The sequence below is a fragment of the Zingiber officinale genome, chromosome 2A (assembly GCF_018446385.1).
Source record: "Zingiber officinale cultivar Zhangliang chromosome 2A, Zo_v1.1, whole genome shotgun sequence".
NCBI classification, from domain to species: Eukaryota; Viridiplantae; Streptophyta; class Magnoliopsida; order Zingiberales; family Zingiberaceae; genus Zingiber; species Zingiber officinale.
This window is the reverse complement of record NC_055988.1, coordinates 118,549,596-118,568,305: the sequence shown is the minus strand read 5'-3', so window position 1 is coordinate 118,568,305 and position 18,710 is coordinate 118,549,596. Positions and strand designations below refer to the sequence as shown.

Sequence of the window (18,710 nt, the reverse complement as noted above, 5' to 3'; positions counted from 1 at the left end):
ATGGCTGTTGTTAGAAGCTCCTTTTATAGGCATTTTCGAGCGCTTGGACTACCACCGGGCGCTTCGATTGAGGCCTATCCAATTTGCTTTGCTCTGGTGCAGCCATGTCAGCAATTCAGGTGCTTGGGAGTGGTCCATACGTCGAAAGTTGGATAACTCAGCGATGAAGGTGGATTGGATAGGCCTTAGTGGAGGCGCCTGAAGCTAGTCTAGACGCTTGGAATGAGCTATAAAAGACACCTTCTAGTAGGAGCTCAAAATATAATCTTCTAAGTTCAAACATTGTTTGTGCTGCACTGGAATTTGACTATGACACTGTAACACAGCTCTAACAACAATGTCTAAGTCTACACTTTGCTTGAAGTTGTCTGTATATTTAATTTGTGCTATTTCCTTATTGGAATTGGATTTCTTGTACTTGATGTGGCAAAAGGCGATTCGCTTGCCCCCGGCGCCCTCGCCAACCCGTCCCTAGGCCAACACGGAGGAGGTAAATCACGGGTGGCTACTAGCCATTAGTGCAAATGACCAAGACATGGGGGAGGTCATGCTCGGTCACGCCGAGTTTCGACCCCAAGACCTCATGTGGCAACACCCCATGTCTTGTACTTGATGAATTGATAGTGGATTGCCCAACGAAAGCGATCAACGATAGCAGACCTTTGACTAGCAGCATAAGTTGTGAACCAAGTAAAAAAGAAACAGTGTTAATATTGATTTCATTTTCCTTTTCCGCTGTTATTTCTCAAGTTTCCAAAAAATTGTGAAAAAGAAACACATGCTATTCACCCCCCTCTAGTGCTTTTCGATCCTACACTATGATGATGTTTTTTTCTATATGAAGATGCTCTCCTGACAACTATATAGACACTCACAAAGGCAATGACAAAGGGGGTCCAATTTCTCTTCAACTCCATGAGGTTTTACCTTTCTTCTCCTTCTCTATTCGACATACCACCTCACTCAAATTCTAACTTTAGTGTCAGAGTGCCCCGGGATGCGTACCTGGGCTAGTCTAACCCTCTTTTCGAGTGTCCCTTAGATTCATTTATCCTCTTAGTAGAAGACCCCCGAAGAGCACGTCAACCCATTCATTAACTGGAGGCTTGACCATCCATGGTATTTGGCCAGAACACTACCAAACATCTCACTTATGAGCGATTAGACCTTGATATCGAGAGGTGTGTTTCATCTTGGTTTCTTCAGTCTTGTTAATGAATATCCTTTGTGTGTGACTATCTTTTGTTTGCGAGAAAATAGTGTCGATAATGGTGTTTGTTCTCCCACTCAAAGGCGTTGATCATTTATGCAAAAGGTAAAATCCGTCACCCTGGTGGCCCCCCATGATTGTCCCATACCATTGGGAGGAAGTAAATCAAGAAACCAAAACTAACTATCAAATGAGGGGGTAATTTTTCTGTCTTCGTTGAGATTCAACTATTGCTTAATTTTACAAACTTGTCATATGATAACCAACTCGGCTATGCCCCGAGGCCTTAAAGGTGTTGATCATAGTGCTTATGATGGTGCATGAGAGCCAAGATTGAACATGATCGACTCTGAACACTCAGCTTCACATAATAACCGAGGAATTAGCTAGTTCATTCTTCCCTTCACTGCTTTGCATGTGACTATCTTTATTTGCTCTGTTCTTGATTGATCATAGTGCTTATGATGGTGCATGAGAGCTAAGATTGATCATGATCGACTCTGAACACTCAGCTTCACATAATAACCGAGGAATTAGCTAGTTCGTTCTTCCCTTCATCACTGCTTCGCATGTGACTATATTTGTTTGCTCTGTTCTTGATTGTTCATTGTTTTCTACTAATTACTGTTACGATCTTTGTTCCAGGTTCGGCCAAAACATTGGGGTCGCAGTCTTCCTATGATTTGCATACAATAAAATTGGCGACCAATGATTTTTCCAACGAGAACAAACTTCGAGAAGGTGGATTTGGTGTAGTTTACAAGGTAAAAGCTTTTGGAATCACCAAAGATCTTTCAAATCTATAAAGTTAGAAATAATATCGTGTTTCATCAGGGTCAATTGCAAGATGGATCAAAGATTTCCGTCAAGAAATGGCCACATACTTGTCACAGGGCCCAAATGAGTTCCATAATGAGCTCTCACTTATTGCCAAGTTACAACATAGAAACCTTGTTCGTCTGTTGGGCTCCTACATTGAAAGAGATGGGCGGCTTATTATCTTGGAATACATGGAAAATAAGAGCTTAGATGCTTTCCTTTTTGGTTAGTAGGTTTGCTTATATTAATTCTTATATATTGTTCGATAATGCTATGAAAAACTATTCATAACTTGATCCAGATAAAATCAAAAGCTAATTGCTAAATTGGATCATAATGGGGATTGCGAGAGGCCTTCTATACTTGCATCAAGGCTCCATCTTAAGAGTCATTCATGGTAACCTTAAGCCAAACAATATCCTCCTCGACAAGGACATGCGTCCAAAGATTCAGATTTCGACATTGCAAGAATAGTTGAAGTGGATGAAATGCTTGAGAATGCAACTACATGACAATTGGAACATTGTAAGTTGAAATCAAGATCATACTATTACTACTATATAAATTAAAATAGTGAAACATTTAAGTTCTTAATTGCAGTAGATATATGACACCTGAGTCTTAGCAGATGTATACTTTTCATTTAAGTCGGATGTCTTTAACTTCAGTGTAATAGTACTAGAAATTTTAAGTGGTAAGAGGAATAGAGTCTTCAGTCAAACAAATACAAATTTAAATCTTTTAGCACATGTAAGCATAGTTTCAAAATATATAAACCTTTATGTATACAGATATTTCTTAGAGCTCAAATTTTAGTTTTTATTTGATTGTAGGCATATAAACTTTGGAAGGAAGGTAGATCTTTGAAAATTCTTGGTGATTCTTTAGATTGCTTATACCCAACAATAGGAATCCTACAGTGCATCCAAATAGCTCTTTTATGTGTGCAGGGCAACTGAAGATATGCCAACGATGGTAGAGGTGATGATAATGTTGGCAAGTGAGAATCAACTTCTAACCCAGCTAAAGCAACCTGTAATGACATCAACCTCAACTATCAGTGAAGGAGATTTAACTATAGAAGAAATGAGTCTCACTGTGTGACAGGCTGATGAGGTGAAATGAGTTCCTTTGATTCTTATTGATTATACTTTTGTCATATCAAAGTTCATAAAAATCAACTTCTACAGAAATCATCACGATCACAGAGAATATCTTGAATATTAATGATTGGCCAGCATTTTCAGTTATCTTTTCTTTTATAATTTTGATGTTTTCTCATTCTGTAATTTTAATTCAATATCATCTTATATTATTTCTGTATTGATGACGGTTTGTCCAAGGTGAAATGTTAATAGTTACTTTTTTCTCTCATTATGTATATATAGCAACTTAGTCATTTCAGTATTGCTTTATAGTAAATTTTACATAGTGATCCAGGACTTGGATGATGCCAAATATTGATAAGATAAGAACTAAATACATATTTCATCGACCTACAAGTGTGAAGCTCATTTCGTTGGTAGTGGAACCACCTTCACTGCTAGTTGATGTTATAGCAGATTGCACAACCGGACTAAAGGGTTGGTCCTCACTTGTTAACATCGCCATCACTTTTATCATTGTTGGCCTGTTGTTACTATTATCTTGTACACATAGAAGACTCATTTGGATACAACGTAGAACTTCTTCGGTTGGATATGATTGATTTAATGTATCATCAACAATCTCTAAAGATCTTCCTTCCTTCCAAAGTTTATTCACCTGCAATGTTGTAGGAAACATACTTTAAAATGTTAGATAATATGACGTATAGACGAAAGACTATTTATATTGAAATTAATACTTACATATCCTAAAAAATTTAAATTTGTGTCAGTTTGACTGAATATTCTATTCTTCTTTCCACTTATAATTTCGAGTACTATGACACCGAAGCTAAACACATCTGACTTGAATGAAAAAACTCCATGTGATAAGTACTCAGGTGCCATGTAACCACTACAAAAAATAAAAGGATAGGGTGAGAAAAAAATGAGATAACTTAATATTTCTTTGTTACTTTTTCACCCAATCTTTCCTTATATATTTAATCAAATCAAATGAACTCAATCTAAAAGACTTACAAGGTTCCGACTGGTCTCGTTGTTGCATCTTCAAGAGCATTATCTCCTTTAAATATCCTTGCAATGCCAAAATCTGAAATCTTTGGATTCATATCCTTGTCAAGGAGAATATTACTTGGCTTAAGATCACGATGAATGACTTTTAATCTAGAGTCTTGATGCAAGTATAGAAGTCCTCGAGCGATTCCAATTATAATATCGAAACGTCTTTGCCAATTTAATAATGAACTTTTAGCTTTATCTAGAGAAACAGATTTACAGGTTCAGATAATTGTGTTGTGATTAGTTTTTAACCATTTGTGAAGGTAATAAAATTAAGAAACGTGAGAAAATATGCTGACCATAAATAAAGGCATCAAGGCTCTTATTTTCCATGTATTCAAGTATCATAATTCGCTCATCTCCTTCAATGCAGTAGCCTAGAAGACGCACCAAGTTTGTATGTTGTAACTTGGCTATCACGGAGAGTTCATTCAGGAACTCGTTTGGACCTTGTGCGGAGTATCTTGATAATTTTTTGACAGCGATCTCCTGTCCATCATCCAATTGACCCTGACAAAATTTATCATTTCCTTCAATTTTACAGGTTTGAAAGACTATATTTATTTTTCTGATACTGAAAGTCTTCTTACCTTGTAAACAGCACCAAATCCCCCTTCCCCAAGTTTGTTTTCTTTGGAAAAATCATTTGTTGCAATTTTTATAGTATGCAAATCATATGAAGGAAGTACATCCAATGCGCTGATCGAACCTGGCACAAGGATCACACTATGAATATATATATTTTAGAAAGTTGAGAATTGAGTGATTAATCTAAATAAATTTGACTCGATCCTTTTTAAATCGGAAGTAACTTTGAAAACTAGCAGTATCAGTATATGAAACATAGTCCAAGACCTTTCTCCACGTTTGGAAACCGCAATTGCAATCTGCATGTTGATGCTCTGTTTCTCAACCTTCGGACGAGTACACCTACAAAACACAGCAAAAAAATTCCCAGCAACACCAGAATGACTACTATCGCCAACATGAGCTCCTTCCGATTGGACGTTGATGATTCTACAGGAAAGAAAACGAATGAAAATATATAATAAATGGTACTCTGATTATCCAATTTCATGCATGCATAACTCGACTACCTTGAAGCCGAAATGTACAAATCGTCTCCTCCATCGGGAAAACTTCTGAGATCCAACAGGTCACCACGCCAAGTTATGCAGCCATAAGGCCCATTGATCACCGCATAAGCGACGCAGGAGCAATCATCCAAGCACAATTTATTGCACGCTTCCAGACTAATCTTGCCTCATGAGGTTGCGTTCTCAGTGTCGGGCACCTTCACGCTCGGCTCCTTCCGAAACTGGATCGATGAGCAACAAAAGGGTTCCTTCCTCTTGCACCCGACGACACTTCCGATTTCCACAAACCCTTCCAAGCAACGACAGGAGATCGAGTAGTAGCCCTTGGTGCAAACACTGTTGTTGCCACAACTATTGTAGTTGTCGCAGTCGTCTCTGGGAAGTGACAAGAAAGAATTCCACTCTCGCCCGTCAAAAATCAAAAGGTATCTCTTTCCGTTGGCGTCCAGTAGCATCCGCACTAACACTGGAGATCGAATCTGATATTCAGTGATGTAGTAGGTCTCATTCTGGTTGGACACGTATATCAAGTTTAGGACGTTCCTAAGCATTGGAAGGTCGACTAACCATTGCCCATTCCATGGCCCAGTGCGGCCGAGTTTGGCAGATCCATTCACACTCAGTATCAAAAAGTCCGGAACCTTATATGTCTCCATCTTGACGATGTACTTGCCCGGGGAAGGGTCCGTGGCACTCATCCATGACACGAACTGCCACGGAGTGTTGGTCCGGAAGTCGAATCCTAGCTTCATGCCAGGGAGAATAGTGTCACACGCATGGTCGAAGCTCTGCCATACAGTTCTGTTAGAGTTGCCTGCAGTTAGCGCGAGGTTTCCAGAGTCTAAAAGCTGCAAGCGTGCAGAATTGAGTTCTGCAGATGTTCCCGTCGACCAAACCTCTGTTCCTTCCTCAAATAAAATTAGATTTCCGTCGGAAGTCAGGTTTAACGATGCCATGGATGCGTCGACAGACTTGTCCCTATTGGCGACCCATACTACTTTGTTTTCTCTTGGTGGGTGATTGTAGTACCAAATTCCTATGTATGCAGTCCCAGAATTATTAACTGGACTGAAGAAGCCGAGTTGGAACATGCTCCCCGCCGAGATCAATGTTTGGTTATTGATAAGTGAGCTATTCCCCGTCATTATATCAAATTGTGCTACAAGTTCTCCTATTAAACAGGACGATCTATCAGGTTTCCAAATCGATGAAGTACACTTATTTCATTGGGCAAAAAATATTATTTTAACGATGTTGGTGCAATATATTTCGGATCTAAATTGATACCAAGCTCGATTTATCAACTTCGAGTTAGTTTGAATTTAGTTTCGATGTTTAATTAATATATTTTTTGACGAGAGCAATATGCCAAGTAATAGGAGAGTTTGTTGAAAGGAAGATATTTATCGATGCAATCAATCTTGAATCAGGTTGATTAAGATTGATTTTATTGGTTGTGTGTGAAGTCAATTAGATTAAGGTTGATTGGATACTTGACAATGGAGAAGTTCAAATGGATCACAGCTGACTGAACACTTGATAATCAAAAGTCTAATAGGGAGTTGAAAATCCAAGTAAATCAAGATTGATCGAATATTAGGTAATCAAAAGTTCAATAAGGAATTGACAAAAGAGAAGTGAAAGTGAGTTGACACGATACATGAAGTCTAAGTGGATCATGGTTGATTGAACATTTTACAATGAGAGAAGTCATGACAAGTTAATGTTGATTAGATGTTATATACAAGACGAGAAAGGTTGGTTGGATTTTAGGCAACAACAAAGTCCCGACAGGACAAGGTCGACTAAATGTTAGATAAGTGAAGTCCCGACAATGAATTGATTGAATATTAGGCAAAGTTGGGATCAACTTGATATTAGGCAAGACAAGAATTTAACTATGGTAAAGTTGAAACAGAGGTATCAATCCACTAATTAACCTTTAAACCCCAAATTTGAGGTTTAAAGAAGTTTGTTGTTGATTATTTGAGGACTGATACAATTTTATAAGTCGATTGATGTGTTTTATTAATCGACATATAAACACTCAATTGATGGTACTGTTATAGCAAACATATTATTTGAAACTTAGATCAATTGAATTGATGAGTAATAACAGTTGAATGTTGATACTATTGTAATGAACAGAATGATTCTAGGTTGAGTTGGAAATTCGATTAATACAATAATAGTCTATTGATTAACACAAAGCTGAGTTGAAAAGAACTATTCTACAAATATAACATTCGAATTCAACTAATCAATCGACTGATGAATTCTAGCAATAAATTATTAGGCAAAAATCAATCCCAGCCTAAAAACTATAAAGGAAGGGTTTTGTGGAGGATTTCAATGCTAATTCTTAAAAACTTGTAAGAGGAAGTGTTGCCATGTCCATGAGACAAATCTTAAGCAACTAACAACGATCCAAACAAAGATTCATTATCATAAAACATTGCATTATTTGTATTATTTATACTTTCTATCTACTCTTTATTTTTGTTTGTATTATTGGTAGAAGGACATATGTTTCTTTGCCTTCGATGACAAGGAGAAAGTTAATAGAGTATCGCTAGGACTACACTGTAAAATAAATATATCCAAGATTTCGAACCACATAAAAATAATTTATTTCTTGTGCTTATTTTATTGTGTATTTGATTTGTATTTTCTACTACGTATAACTCTTTTGTAGGCAAGCACGACAATCAATGAATGATGAAAGTTTGAAACTATTTATTCCCCTTCTAGGAGTGTCATCACTCCTACAATAAGACACAATTAAGGGCATTTCTAATGCAAGATTTATGAGAAATTTTTAAAATTTAAAAGGTTGAATAAAAAGTCTTGAACTATTATATAGGTGAGGTTTGAGGTTTGTACTTTAAGAGCATTAGTGAAAACATAAACATGCTCTTTTGTCTTGAATTTGATGTAATATGCATGAAGATACGTATACAACTCATGCTATGAATTGAATTATAAAAAAAACTCATTTAGAACTTTAACGATTAAAAATATTTTAATAAACTTTCATATTATTGATGTGGTATATTGAGATCTTAAAAAAAAAAATCATTTAGAACTCCAATAATTGAAGATGCCCTAATAACTCTAAGCTTCAGTTGTCATGTGCCTTCCGTAAGCTTAAAATCTTTATTCACGAGGTGAAATGAAGGACATTAAAGTATTGCTTTATGGTAAACTTATTCATAGTGCCTGATGCTTTGACGATGCCAAATAAATAAATAAACAGATAAAAAAATGGACAAAAATCCTGCGGTTTTATAATTTAATTTAATTCTGGACTAAAACTTCTTCTTTCAAAAACATACCAGATGAGGATTGGCCAAGTAGAAAGAATGTCTCTACTAGTAATATTTCCAGGAACTGTATATGTAGAAGAAAGAGCTGCATCCGCCCCATGGCAGTTTAAGGATTTGCGTTGTCTGTACCTGCAATTACTGTTCTGTTCTTTACGCAGAATTGCTGCAAGCTATGTTATAACATTTAACACCTTTAGAAGACAAAAAAAAAAAAAACACCTTTAGAAATTAGAAGACGATGATAGAGCAGGAAGTCCCTAGTCAACTGATTTGTCTCTGTTTGGAATACTTCAAAGGAGTGTGTGGCTGCAAATTGGCATAGTACTAATTCCACCATTTGCAACACAGAAGATGATGATAGAGCAAGAGACTCTAGTCAGTGGATTTGTCACTGTTTGGAAGACGGCCACGGAGCATTGGGACAATTTGTCAACGCTAGAATAGAAAAATAATAGAACGAAAGCTCAGCAACACGGAATCACCGCATATCTCTTTCAGTTAATTAAGTCCATTTATATGCAAAAACAACATTTTTGTTCCAAAACTTCATATTATTTCCTACTATTTCTTTAACTGTAAAAGGAATTTAATTCCATTAAATAAAGTTGTTTGGTAGATTTATTTGAATAATTGAAAACAAAAGAAAAATATAAAATATAAGAATTTACTACGTTATATGCCAGCTACAATGCTATAATTATTATTATTCTCACGAGTGTCCAATTGGTTAGAGAATGCCAATTTTGTTATAATAAGATAAGGGGTAATATTGTCTTTTTGTTCATGGAAGTTAAGGTCCAGTATTTATATATCAAATTTTAAATCATTAATTGAAACAAGACCTGAGACTAGGATTATCAAGCTGATGTATTTTTATACTATTCGAAATAAAACCAACAGGATAATCTATGATCATCAATCATCAGACGGGTTATACTAGAAGTGGACAGCAGAATAGTTCAATCTCCTCCAAGGTCTAAGAAGATTAAAATCTTCATTTGGCTAATGATTAAAGATGAACTTAAAACTAAATAAGACTAACTAGTCCGAGAATGACAATACCTAATGGTGGTAAAAGATGAATACGTTCGTCCCCAACTCCTTCGCCAATCCGTCTCGGGACTAACACGGAGGAGGTAAATCACAGATGACTACTAGCCTTGGGAATAGTAATTAACACATAAGAGAGATATTTACCTTGGTTATGTCGAGATTCGAACCCTAAATCTCATGGTGGCAACAAGAATGATACCTAATGACTTATTAGTAGTGAGTTAATTAAGCAATGTAATAATTATGATGACATGGAGTCAGGCATATACATGGCTGCAGCCAAACAAGATAGTTTTCATTTGAGAACGTTTAAACTTTTTTCTTTTAGTTAATATTATTTTTGGAAAATCATACCTTTTTATATTGATATATAAATTTAAATTGCAAAAATAAAATTTAGATTTTACAATAATATAATATAAGTTTAAAAATATAAGATGAGCACTGAGCAAGGACAGAACGGTTTTATTGCAAGCACTACTTTCAGAACTGTAGAACAAAGTTACAGCTGCTTACTGCAACTTGAGGATTTGCTTTGATTGCACCTGCAACTTACTGCTGTATTCGTTGTACAGAGTTGTTGCAAGGTAAGTTATAGCATTTAACAGCTTTAGAATTTGACGGTAGAGAAAGAAGTCTTTAGTCAATGGACTTGTCTCTGTTTGGAAGGCTGCAAAGGACTGAATTAATGTATGCAATTAATTTGGAGTCTTCAGAAAGGCACATTACTTCAACAATTTGTCAACACTGAATAGAAAACTAATGGAACGAAACAATACGGAATCACTGTCAATCTCTTTTCAGTTAATTGTGCCCATTTATATTATTCAAAATTCGGGCAAAGTTAGGGAACAATCAGTTCTTAAAATTAATCGGGCAAAATTCGGGCACCTGAATTATTCCCAAAAAAAAAAAAGTGATCACTAAATGTCTTAATGCTTTAGTTGTTGGTAAGGTGCACCTCCCAACTGCGTGTGTGAGAGATGGATCGACTCGGTGAGGTGACGCATGTGTTTCTTATGTGTTTTTAGCATTATTTAGCATGCATTCTATAACATTTCATGAACATATTTTGCATTCTTCATTTTTGTTTGTTTTACTTTTTTAGTTTGCAGAACGGTTTTTTGTTTGTTTTTATTGATAGGACACATTTTCTAATAAAAAAAAATTGGAGATTTAGGCCTTGGAACAAGAAGCTAAAGCAAGGAACACACTTTGCCCGTGTTCCATGACACAGGCGTTTTCCTTTGGTTAAAATTAATCGAAGAAAGGAGTGAAATGATGTCTCGAGCATTTGACTTGGGGTGCCTTCTAGGCACGATCGTCCCTTTCACTACAGAATGAGCGGCTGCAACGAGTAGTCGCCAGACACGGTCGTGTCTCATAGGCATGACCATGCCTTTCTCCACCATAAAGAACAGCCGGCAAGACATGGCCACACCTCTGCATGGCCGTGCCTTTCTCCGTTGAGAAGAACAACTCTCCAGACACGGTCATCCCTCTTAGGTACATCCATGCCTTTTGTCGCAGAATAGGATGTAAGCATGTTGTGCCTTTTGACACTGCACTAGTCAGACATAGCCGTGCTGCGATGAATCAACACTGATGGTTAGGTGTTTTCCCACCATTTTTTGACGTTGGAAAGGCTATAAAAGGCCCAAGAAGTCTCCTAACTTTTCCTATTCTAGGGTAATCCTAGAGTAGTCGTCCAAGAGCTACCATGATGATCCGTCCACTAATTGAAGCTTAAAGTTCCTTCCAAAGGCCAACATCCATTCCGCTAAGCCTTCTCTTCTCTTTATTTCTAGTTTTGAGTTGTAGATTATTGTCTTTGATGTCTTTGGATTGTAACTCCATCTCCATGGAGTAGTTCTTCTTGATTCTAGGATTAAGGAGTAACCTGATTTAATTGTTGACTTCTAATTTCAATGCAAGTATTTGTATAGTTTTCTATTGAATGACATGTTTATTTCATGGTCTGACTTTATTATGCATACACTATTGTGACAATAACCTTTACATTCATAATCTCATGGGATGAGGAGAAGGACAGAAAGATGAACCTAAATATCTGATCTATAAATGTCTAAGACGTAGAGAGTCGGTGTCACAAAGTAAAGGAGATAACCAAGGGGATCGTGGGGATTCAGTGATGGGAGAGCCCTTTTTGGAAAGCAGCCATACTAGCAATGATGCCTTAAAAATAGATCGCTATGCCATAAGGGAATGATGACCTAACAGGGGCTATCACAAAACATAATGGGTTTATCCGAATTTGGAGTCACAAAGTAAAGGAGGGAAACTAGGGACTGTGGGGTTCACATGACAAGGACCTTGATGAGAAAATGGTCAAATTAGCAATGTCGCCTCAAAAGTATGCATATATTTGAGTAGGCATATCGATATAATTCCGAAAGTCTATATTGATATTCCTGGATAGGTCCACCTACATGTGAATATACATAGAAATAGGAAAGTAAATAATAATTAGGATGTCAACGATTATCATGGTAAAACCAAAATCCTAGGATCGTTTTCCCAATCTAGATTTCTCCTTCAACTATTTCCTTGCTCTTGACCATTTGATTACTATAGACTTTCTCTCAACCTTCTCTTAACTCTATCTTCGTCTTTCTAACTCTCTCAGACTCAAACAACCATCGATTCTCTAGATAATTTGTTTTACTTACTCAATTAGTACTTGACTTTACAGTTCATGTGGATTCGGTATCTTTTTATTAATTGACGATAATTGTATACTTGTGGATTGTACACAACAGGAGGCCATTGTGGTAACTTTACTGTGTTGCTGCCAAAGTATATCAAGTCATAGAAAAGTGACAATGTCTTCATTCATATCTTTCTGAGCCCATGCCTTCTTCTCTGTCTTCTCTCTTCCGACGATATAGTAAGCTCATCACCCCTTTCATCTTCGTTTTTAATCCTTCTGCTTCTCTTTGTGTTCTTCCATTTTCTCTTATGGATTCCAACAACCCTTTGGACCGATGCGGATTACATATACATGAGGCATAGAAGCGCAACTTCGGATATCCTACGATATCCCATCTAATGATAAGATCAGAAAATCAATGTCGGAGTACTGACCACATGAGCTGCCCCTATGTTACATCATCTATTTCCAAGGCCAACTATCAAGTGGTTTAAGGTTTCCCATTCCTCCGTTCCTTCAAGAACTTTTCACCTATTTTCAAATCCCTTTGTCCCCGTTCACCCCCAACTCTTACTGCTTGATATGTAGTGCAGTCATCATCTTTCAACTTTACCAAGTCTCGCTTGACTCCACTGTATTTCACTATCTCTTTTATCCTCGATAGACAAAGCTCGAAGTCTTTTACTTTGCGGCTCAGCCTGGGTGTAATTTCCTTGGCAAATATCAATCCTCACGCAAGGGGTGGAAGAGTCGTTTTATATTCATCAAGCCCCCTCGCCTATATACTTGGCTGACTGTCCAACGAGATGATCTACCGACTTAGCAAACATTGTCCCACTACAAGCGGGAGCGGGTGTATTTGGATATGACCGAGATCTTGGCAAGGCTAAAGTTCAATGCTAGTCTGTTGGTGGAAAACGAAGCTGGTGTGGACAAACCGTAAGTGCACAGTTGTGTCATCAAGTAATAAAGATCGAATCCACAAGAACCGATAATTGAATACTACCTTACTAAACAAATTTAATAGTTTAGACCAAAGCAGAAAATGAGTGTGTCGCAACTCAAATAACAACGGCTAAAATGGAAATAGAAAAGAGAGAGAATATCAGCTAGATCAGTAAGATAATAAAGCAGTAGTGGTCCAACAAGAAAGGACTCTCTCAATCAATAATAACGCAGTAGAAAAATAATAACAACAGAGAGAAAGTGATTCTAGGACTTCAGTTTCACTTCTATGTGGGTAAACACTTGATCTAAGTTTGAATCTCTATCCTCAATGTTCATTTGTGTAGGTAGACTATCTTATGTAAACAGTGTAAACTTTTAGAATTACACGAACGTATTAATATCAATGATCGACTACTTTCGGAGTGAACCAAGTAGGGAACATAACCTAAGCAAGGCCCTGTCACGAGACCCCATGGCTTCTAAATGTCATTCTATTACTATGTGACAATGAATTAAGACTAATCCATTAAGTTCTATGACAATCTAAGATTCCTCGTGGCTTACCGATATACTTTCGTAATCGACTCCCTGCGTCTCGATTTTCTAAAGGTTGGAGGGTCGGATTTATTCGGTTGCAATGGTTCAAACAAAGTTCCACATTGAAAACATATAGAAAGGATCATAAACTTATAAGGGAAAGATATCTCCATTAATATGAAACCTTTTGGGTAGAGCCCAAAAATAAAAACATGAGAACTTGGTCCAAAGTGAACAATATTATGTTATTGTGGAGATATCTAAATTCATTTTGGACCTAACAATTCGTATCAGAGCTCGAACTGCCAAAGGACTAACCGCCATTTGTGCACAAGAGCGTCATATATGTGGAATATTGACCTCTAATGAAGGAAGTGGAGGCTCCCATGTCTGGATCAAGATGACTAGACACCAGACAGAGAAGTCCTAGTTGTGGCTAAGTAAGGAAAACCTAGTAAGTCGGTTGGACTGAGGGGCAAGGAAGTCTTAGTATGTTGGGTGGACCGAGGGGCAAGGAAGTCCCAATAAGTTAGTTGGACTAAGGGGTAGGAAAGTTCTGGTGGGTTAAGAATTAAATGACATCAAGTGGATAGACTTGAGGGGATGATCCTTCGTTTGAAGGGGAGATTGTTGGATTGCAATGCTTGCAAACAAAATCCCACATTGAAAACACATGGAAAGAATCATAAACTTATAAGAGAAAGATATCTCTATTGATATAAGGTCTTTTGGATAGAGTCCAAAAATAAAATCACGAGGGCTTAGACCCAAAGTGGACAATATTATGTCATTATGGAGATATCTAAATTACTTTTGGACCTAGCAGGATTCTCCTTTCAGTTCATCTCCGAATCTCTCGTATGAAACAATTGTATTTTTGGCATCGATATCATGATAACATAGTAGATTTGGAACACAAACACATATTATGGAATAAGAACATTCAAACGTATTTAGATAAAAAGAGATAGTGAGAAACTACTCCTAATCCTAGAATCTAGAGTTTACCCATAAATATGGGGTCACAATCCCTAACCATGATTATAATCCAAAAATCAGATTATAATTTCAGCAATATAGATAAAAAGAGAGAAACTTAAGCTGGAAGATTCCACTTCTTTGATGCTCTTGTCCTTCCTCTTTCGCACAGATGACATGGTTCTTCCCTGGATCTCCTCTCCAAGCCTCATGGAAACCCTCAGATGGTTTTCAGATCGGACCCCCTTCAAAATTGGCATAAGGAGCTTAAATAGGTAAGGAGGTGGAAGCCTGACATGGGCTGTGCCGCTAGGCATGGATGCCCGCGTCGGCCGCTTTTGCTTCAGAGCGCGTGAAGTGTAATAATTAACCATCAAAGAGGCAAATGCGATCTACTATACGATAGAAGGAAATGAACCATCAAAATTTTTAGAGAACATATCCACATGTTAGAGTTGCTAGCAGTCAGCACCAGGTTTCCTGAGTCTAAAAGCTGCAAGCATGCAGAATTGAGTTCTGTTTTCTCTTGGAGGGTGATTGTAGTACCAAATTCCTATGTATGCAGTCCCAAATTATTAACTGGACTGAAGAAACCGAGTTGGAGCACGCTCCTGGTGGAGATCAATGTCTGGTTATTGACAAGTGAGCTATTTCCAAGGTAGATCCACTACCTTAGCGGCCCCCTAGTGCCGGCCCCACGGACAAGTGAGCTATTTCCAAGGTAGATCCGCTACCTTAGCAGCCCCCCTAATGCCGGCCCCACGGACAAGTGAGCTATTTCCCGTCATTATATCAAATTGTGCTACAATTTCTCCTATTAAACAGAACGATCTATCAGGTTTCCAAATCGATGAAGTACACATATTTCATTGGGCAAAAAATATTTACGGTTCAGTTGTCATGTGTCTTCTAATAAGCCTGAAATTTTTATTCATTAGATTGGTTTTGAAATGGATATTAGAGTATTGCTTTATGGTAAACTTTCCATAGATCCTATGGCTTTGACGATGCCAAATAAAAAAATAACATGGACAAAAATCCTACGGTTTTATAATTTAATTTAATTCTGGACTAAGATTTCTTTCTTAAACATACCAGATGATGCGGATCGGCCAAGTAGAAAGAACGTCTCTGCTAGCACTATTTCCAGGAATTGTAGGAGAAAGAGCTGCACCCGCGCCATAGAACTTTAGGGGATTTGCGTTGTGCTTGCGTTGCTGCAAGCTAAGATATAACATTTAACATGATGATGATACAGCCGGAAGTCTCTAGTCAACTGATTTGGAATACGTCAAAGGGCTGTAGATTGGCATGCTACTTCCACGATTTGTCAACACAATATAAAACGAAACAACAGGGAATCACCGTACATCTCTTTCAGTTAATTAAGTTCATTTATTTTATATGGGAAGTGATAGCTTATGTTCCAAAACTTTATATTATTTTCTACTATTTCTCTTACTGTTTAAGTAATTTAATTCCTTTAAATCAAGTTGTTTGGTTGAATGATTGAAAACGATAAAATATAAAAAAAAACATCTGTTACGCTCGACCTGGTTTATTATTATTATTATTATTATTATTATTTAGTAAATCTAAAGTTCAATATTTTCCTTTTGTTTTTATTTTTAGAAACTAAGATCCGAGATATATATCAAATCTTAAATGACTAATTGAAACAAGATCTGAGTCTAGGATTATCAAGCAAATTAATCTCGGTGTACCACTCGATACACAATTAACAAGTTAATTTGGTCCCGAGTCAAGATATTTTCCCTCTAGTGAGAAGTGAACCTAATAATGTTGTCAGTTTGGATGAACCTCTATTACTACTTCCCGATTTACCTAAATAGTTGATAGAAAATTTTTCTGAGGTCAAATCGACCACCTTCCGTATTAATCGGTTTGAATAATTGAATGCCTGGATTAAAAAAATATTAATTTGAAATAATCAATCATCAGATCGGTAGAAGTGGGAAACAAAGCAGTCCAGTCTTTTCAAGCACCAGGAAGTTCTAAATTTTCATTTGGCTAATGATTAATGATGGGCTTACGATTAAATAAAGATTTATTAGACAGTATATGACAATATCTGACCTTAACGACTCATTAGTGATGAGTTAATTAAGCAATGCAATAATTATGATGACATGGTATCAGGCATGTATATGGACTTCGTGAAACAAGATAACTTTCAATCTGGTTGAGAAAGGAGCTTTCAACGTGCTTGAGCCTAGCTTTCAATGTTTTATTAGACAGTGAATGACAATATCTGACCTTAATGACTCATTAGTGATAAGTTAATTAAGCAATACAATAATAATGATGACATGGTATCAGGCATATATATGGACTTCGTTAAACAAGATAACTTTCAATATGGTTGAGAAAGGAGCTTTCAACGTGCATGGTTGAGAAGAATGTGGTTGAGCCTAGCTTTCAATGTTTTATTAGACAGTGACTGACAATATCTGACCTTAATGACTCATTAGTGATGGGTTAATTAAGCAATACAATAATTATGATGACATGGTATCAGGCATATATATGGACTTCGTGAAACAAGATAACTTTCAATATGGTTGAGGAAGGAGCTTTCAACGTGGTTGAGAAGAATGTGGTTGAGAAGACTGAGGTTGAGCCTAGCTTTCAATGTTTGAGAAGGACAAGTCAAACCCAAAGTTTCAAAAGATCAAATTTATAAATTCAAATAGTACACGTTCGAACTTTTTTCTATATTATTTTTGAGTTAACTTCTTATAAAATTTACAAATTCTACTTTTTTTTATATTGATTTATAAATTTAAATTACAAACAAAATTTAGATTTTACAATAATTTAATATAAGTTTAAAAATTATTAATTTTCTCCCTTTTAGTGAGGTCATGAAACAAGTGGATATTAATGACTATTTTTTTACTAAACAGGATGATTAGTTTTCCCGGATGATATTAACATCTATGGTAACTTTACCTTAAATTTAACAAGCTAAGCTGATTGACTATACAAAGGATATGACTTGTCACGATATTTACACTATCAGACAAATTATTTTACTTTCAGTATGACTACTCACAGGCATAGAACTTGAACAAAAAGTGACTGCATTCTCTTACCTGTTTATCAAAATAAGAAGAACAATGATCTAGCTAAACCACAATGGATCTCTTAGGCAAGCTTCTCAAACCCACAACACAACTCTTATCTATATACCAAAGTAATTCACTAATATCACACCTAGTCAAGACTAAGTTATAGAACAAGCCTCATTAAGACACAAGATTAATGCAAACCAAACATTAAGTTGGACTCATCCTGCGAGAAAGCAAAGTTGATCTAAGAAGTTCCACTGAAAATTTTAAATGAAGTGCGTCTAAGAAAGCCTCCATAGTGATGATCCATTTGAATTAGAACTTCTCATTCTTACCACTAATGACCAAAAGTTTAATAATAATAAGTAATCAAGTACACTATACAAATATAATGGCCTCCAATGTGGATTCAATTCGTGCTCTATGAGTAGGCTGTAAGAAATTAGTCAACTAAGCATGTTTGATATCAGTATACCATATTGACTCTAAACATAATTCTGAAAAGCTAATATGTGAATTTGTGATTTTATTATATCTGTATTGGGTTATACATAGTATATTCTCCCTTGCGAAGCATACTCAACTTCAAATATCCTCCCCTGCTAAGCATACTCAACTTCAAAAATCCTTTAAGAAAGAGTCATAATTTGTATACAATGATATCAGTTTTATAGCTCAGTGACCGAATCTCTTTGGATTTCTTATGATCCTCTGAATAATAATCAACAGGAAAGAAATGAGGATTTCTTATGATCCTCTGAATAATAATCAACAGGAAAGAAACTCATTTTACAGATAAGTAAAAGCCAAA

General features: G+C 36.5%; 2 protein-coding genes across 3 annotated transcripts; both read right to left on the bottom strand.

Moving 5' to 3' along the window:
* Window positions 1-3,412: 3,412 nt before the first annotated feature.
* Window positions 3,413-16,018, bottom strand: LOC122042076 (receptor-like serine/threonine-protein kinase SD1-7). Of its 2 annotated transcripts, none has more exons than XM_042602013.1 (10): window positions 15,903-16,018; window positions 8,840-9,055; window positions 8,630-8,758; window positions 5,295-6,465; window positions 5,053-5,214; window positions 4,788-4,906; window positions 4,497-4,707; window positions 4,156-4,396; window positions 3,880-4,030; window positions 3,413-3,793 (listed from the first exon to the last, which is right to left on the bottom strand). In XM_042602013.1, the coding sequence occupies exons 4-10, from the start codon at window positions 5,326-5,328 to the stop codon at window positions 3,518-3,520; spliced, it is 1,194 nt and encodes a 397-aa protein (XP_042457947.1). In that variant the 5' UTR covers window positions 5,329-6,465; window positions 8,630-8,758; window positions 8,840-9,055; window positions 15,903-16,018; the 3' UTR covers window positions 3,413-3,517. The 2 variants fall into 2 exon arrangements, with proteins under 2 accessions (XP_042457947.1, XP_042457948.1); XM_042602014.1 differs by having other exon boundaries at window positions 8,630-8,749.
* Window positions 5,462-6,439, bottom strand: LOC122043934 (S-locus-specific glycoprotein S13-like). Its single transcript, XM_042604492.1, has one exon. It carries the CDS (start codon window positions 6,437-6,439, stop codon window positions 5,462-5,464), a length of 978 nt encoding a protein of 325 aa, XP_042460426.1.
* Window positions 16,019-18,710: the final 2,692 nt, after the last annotated feature.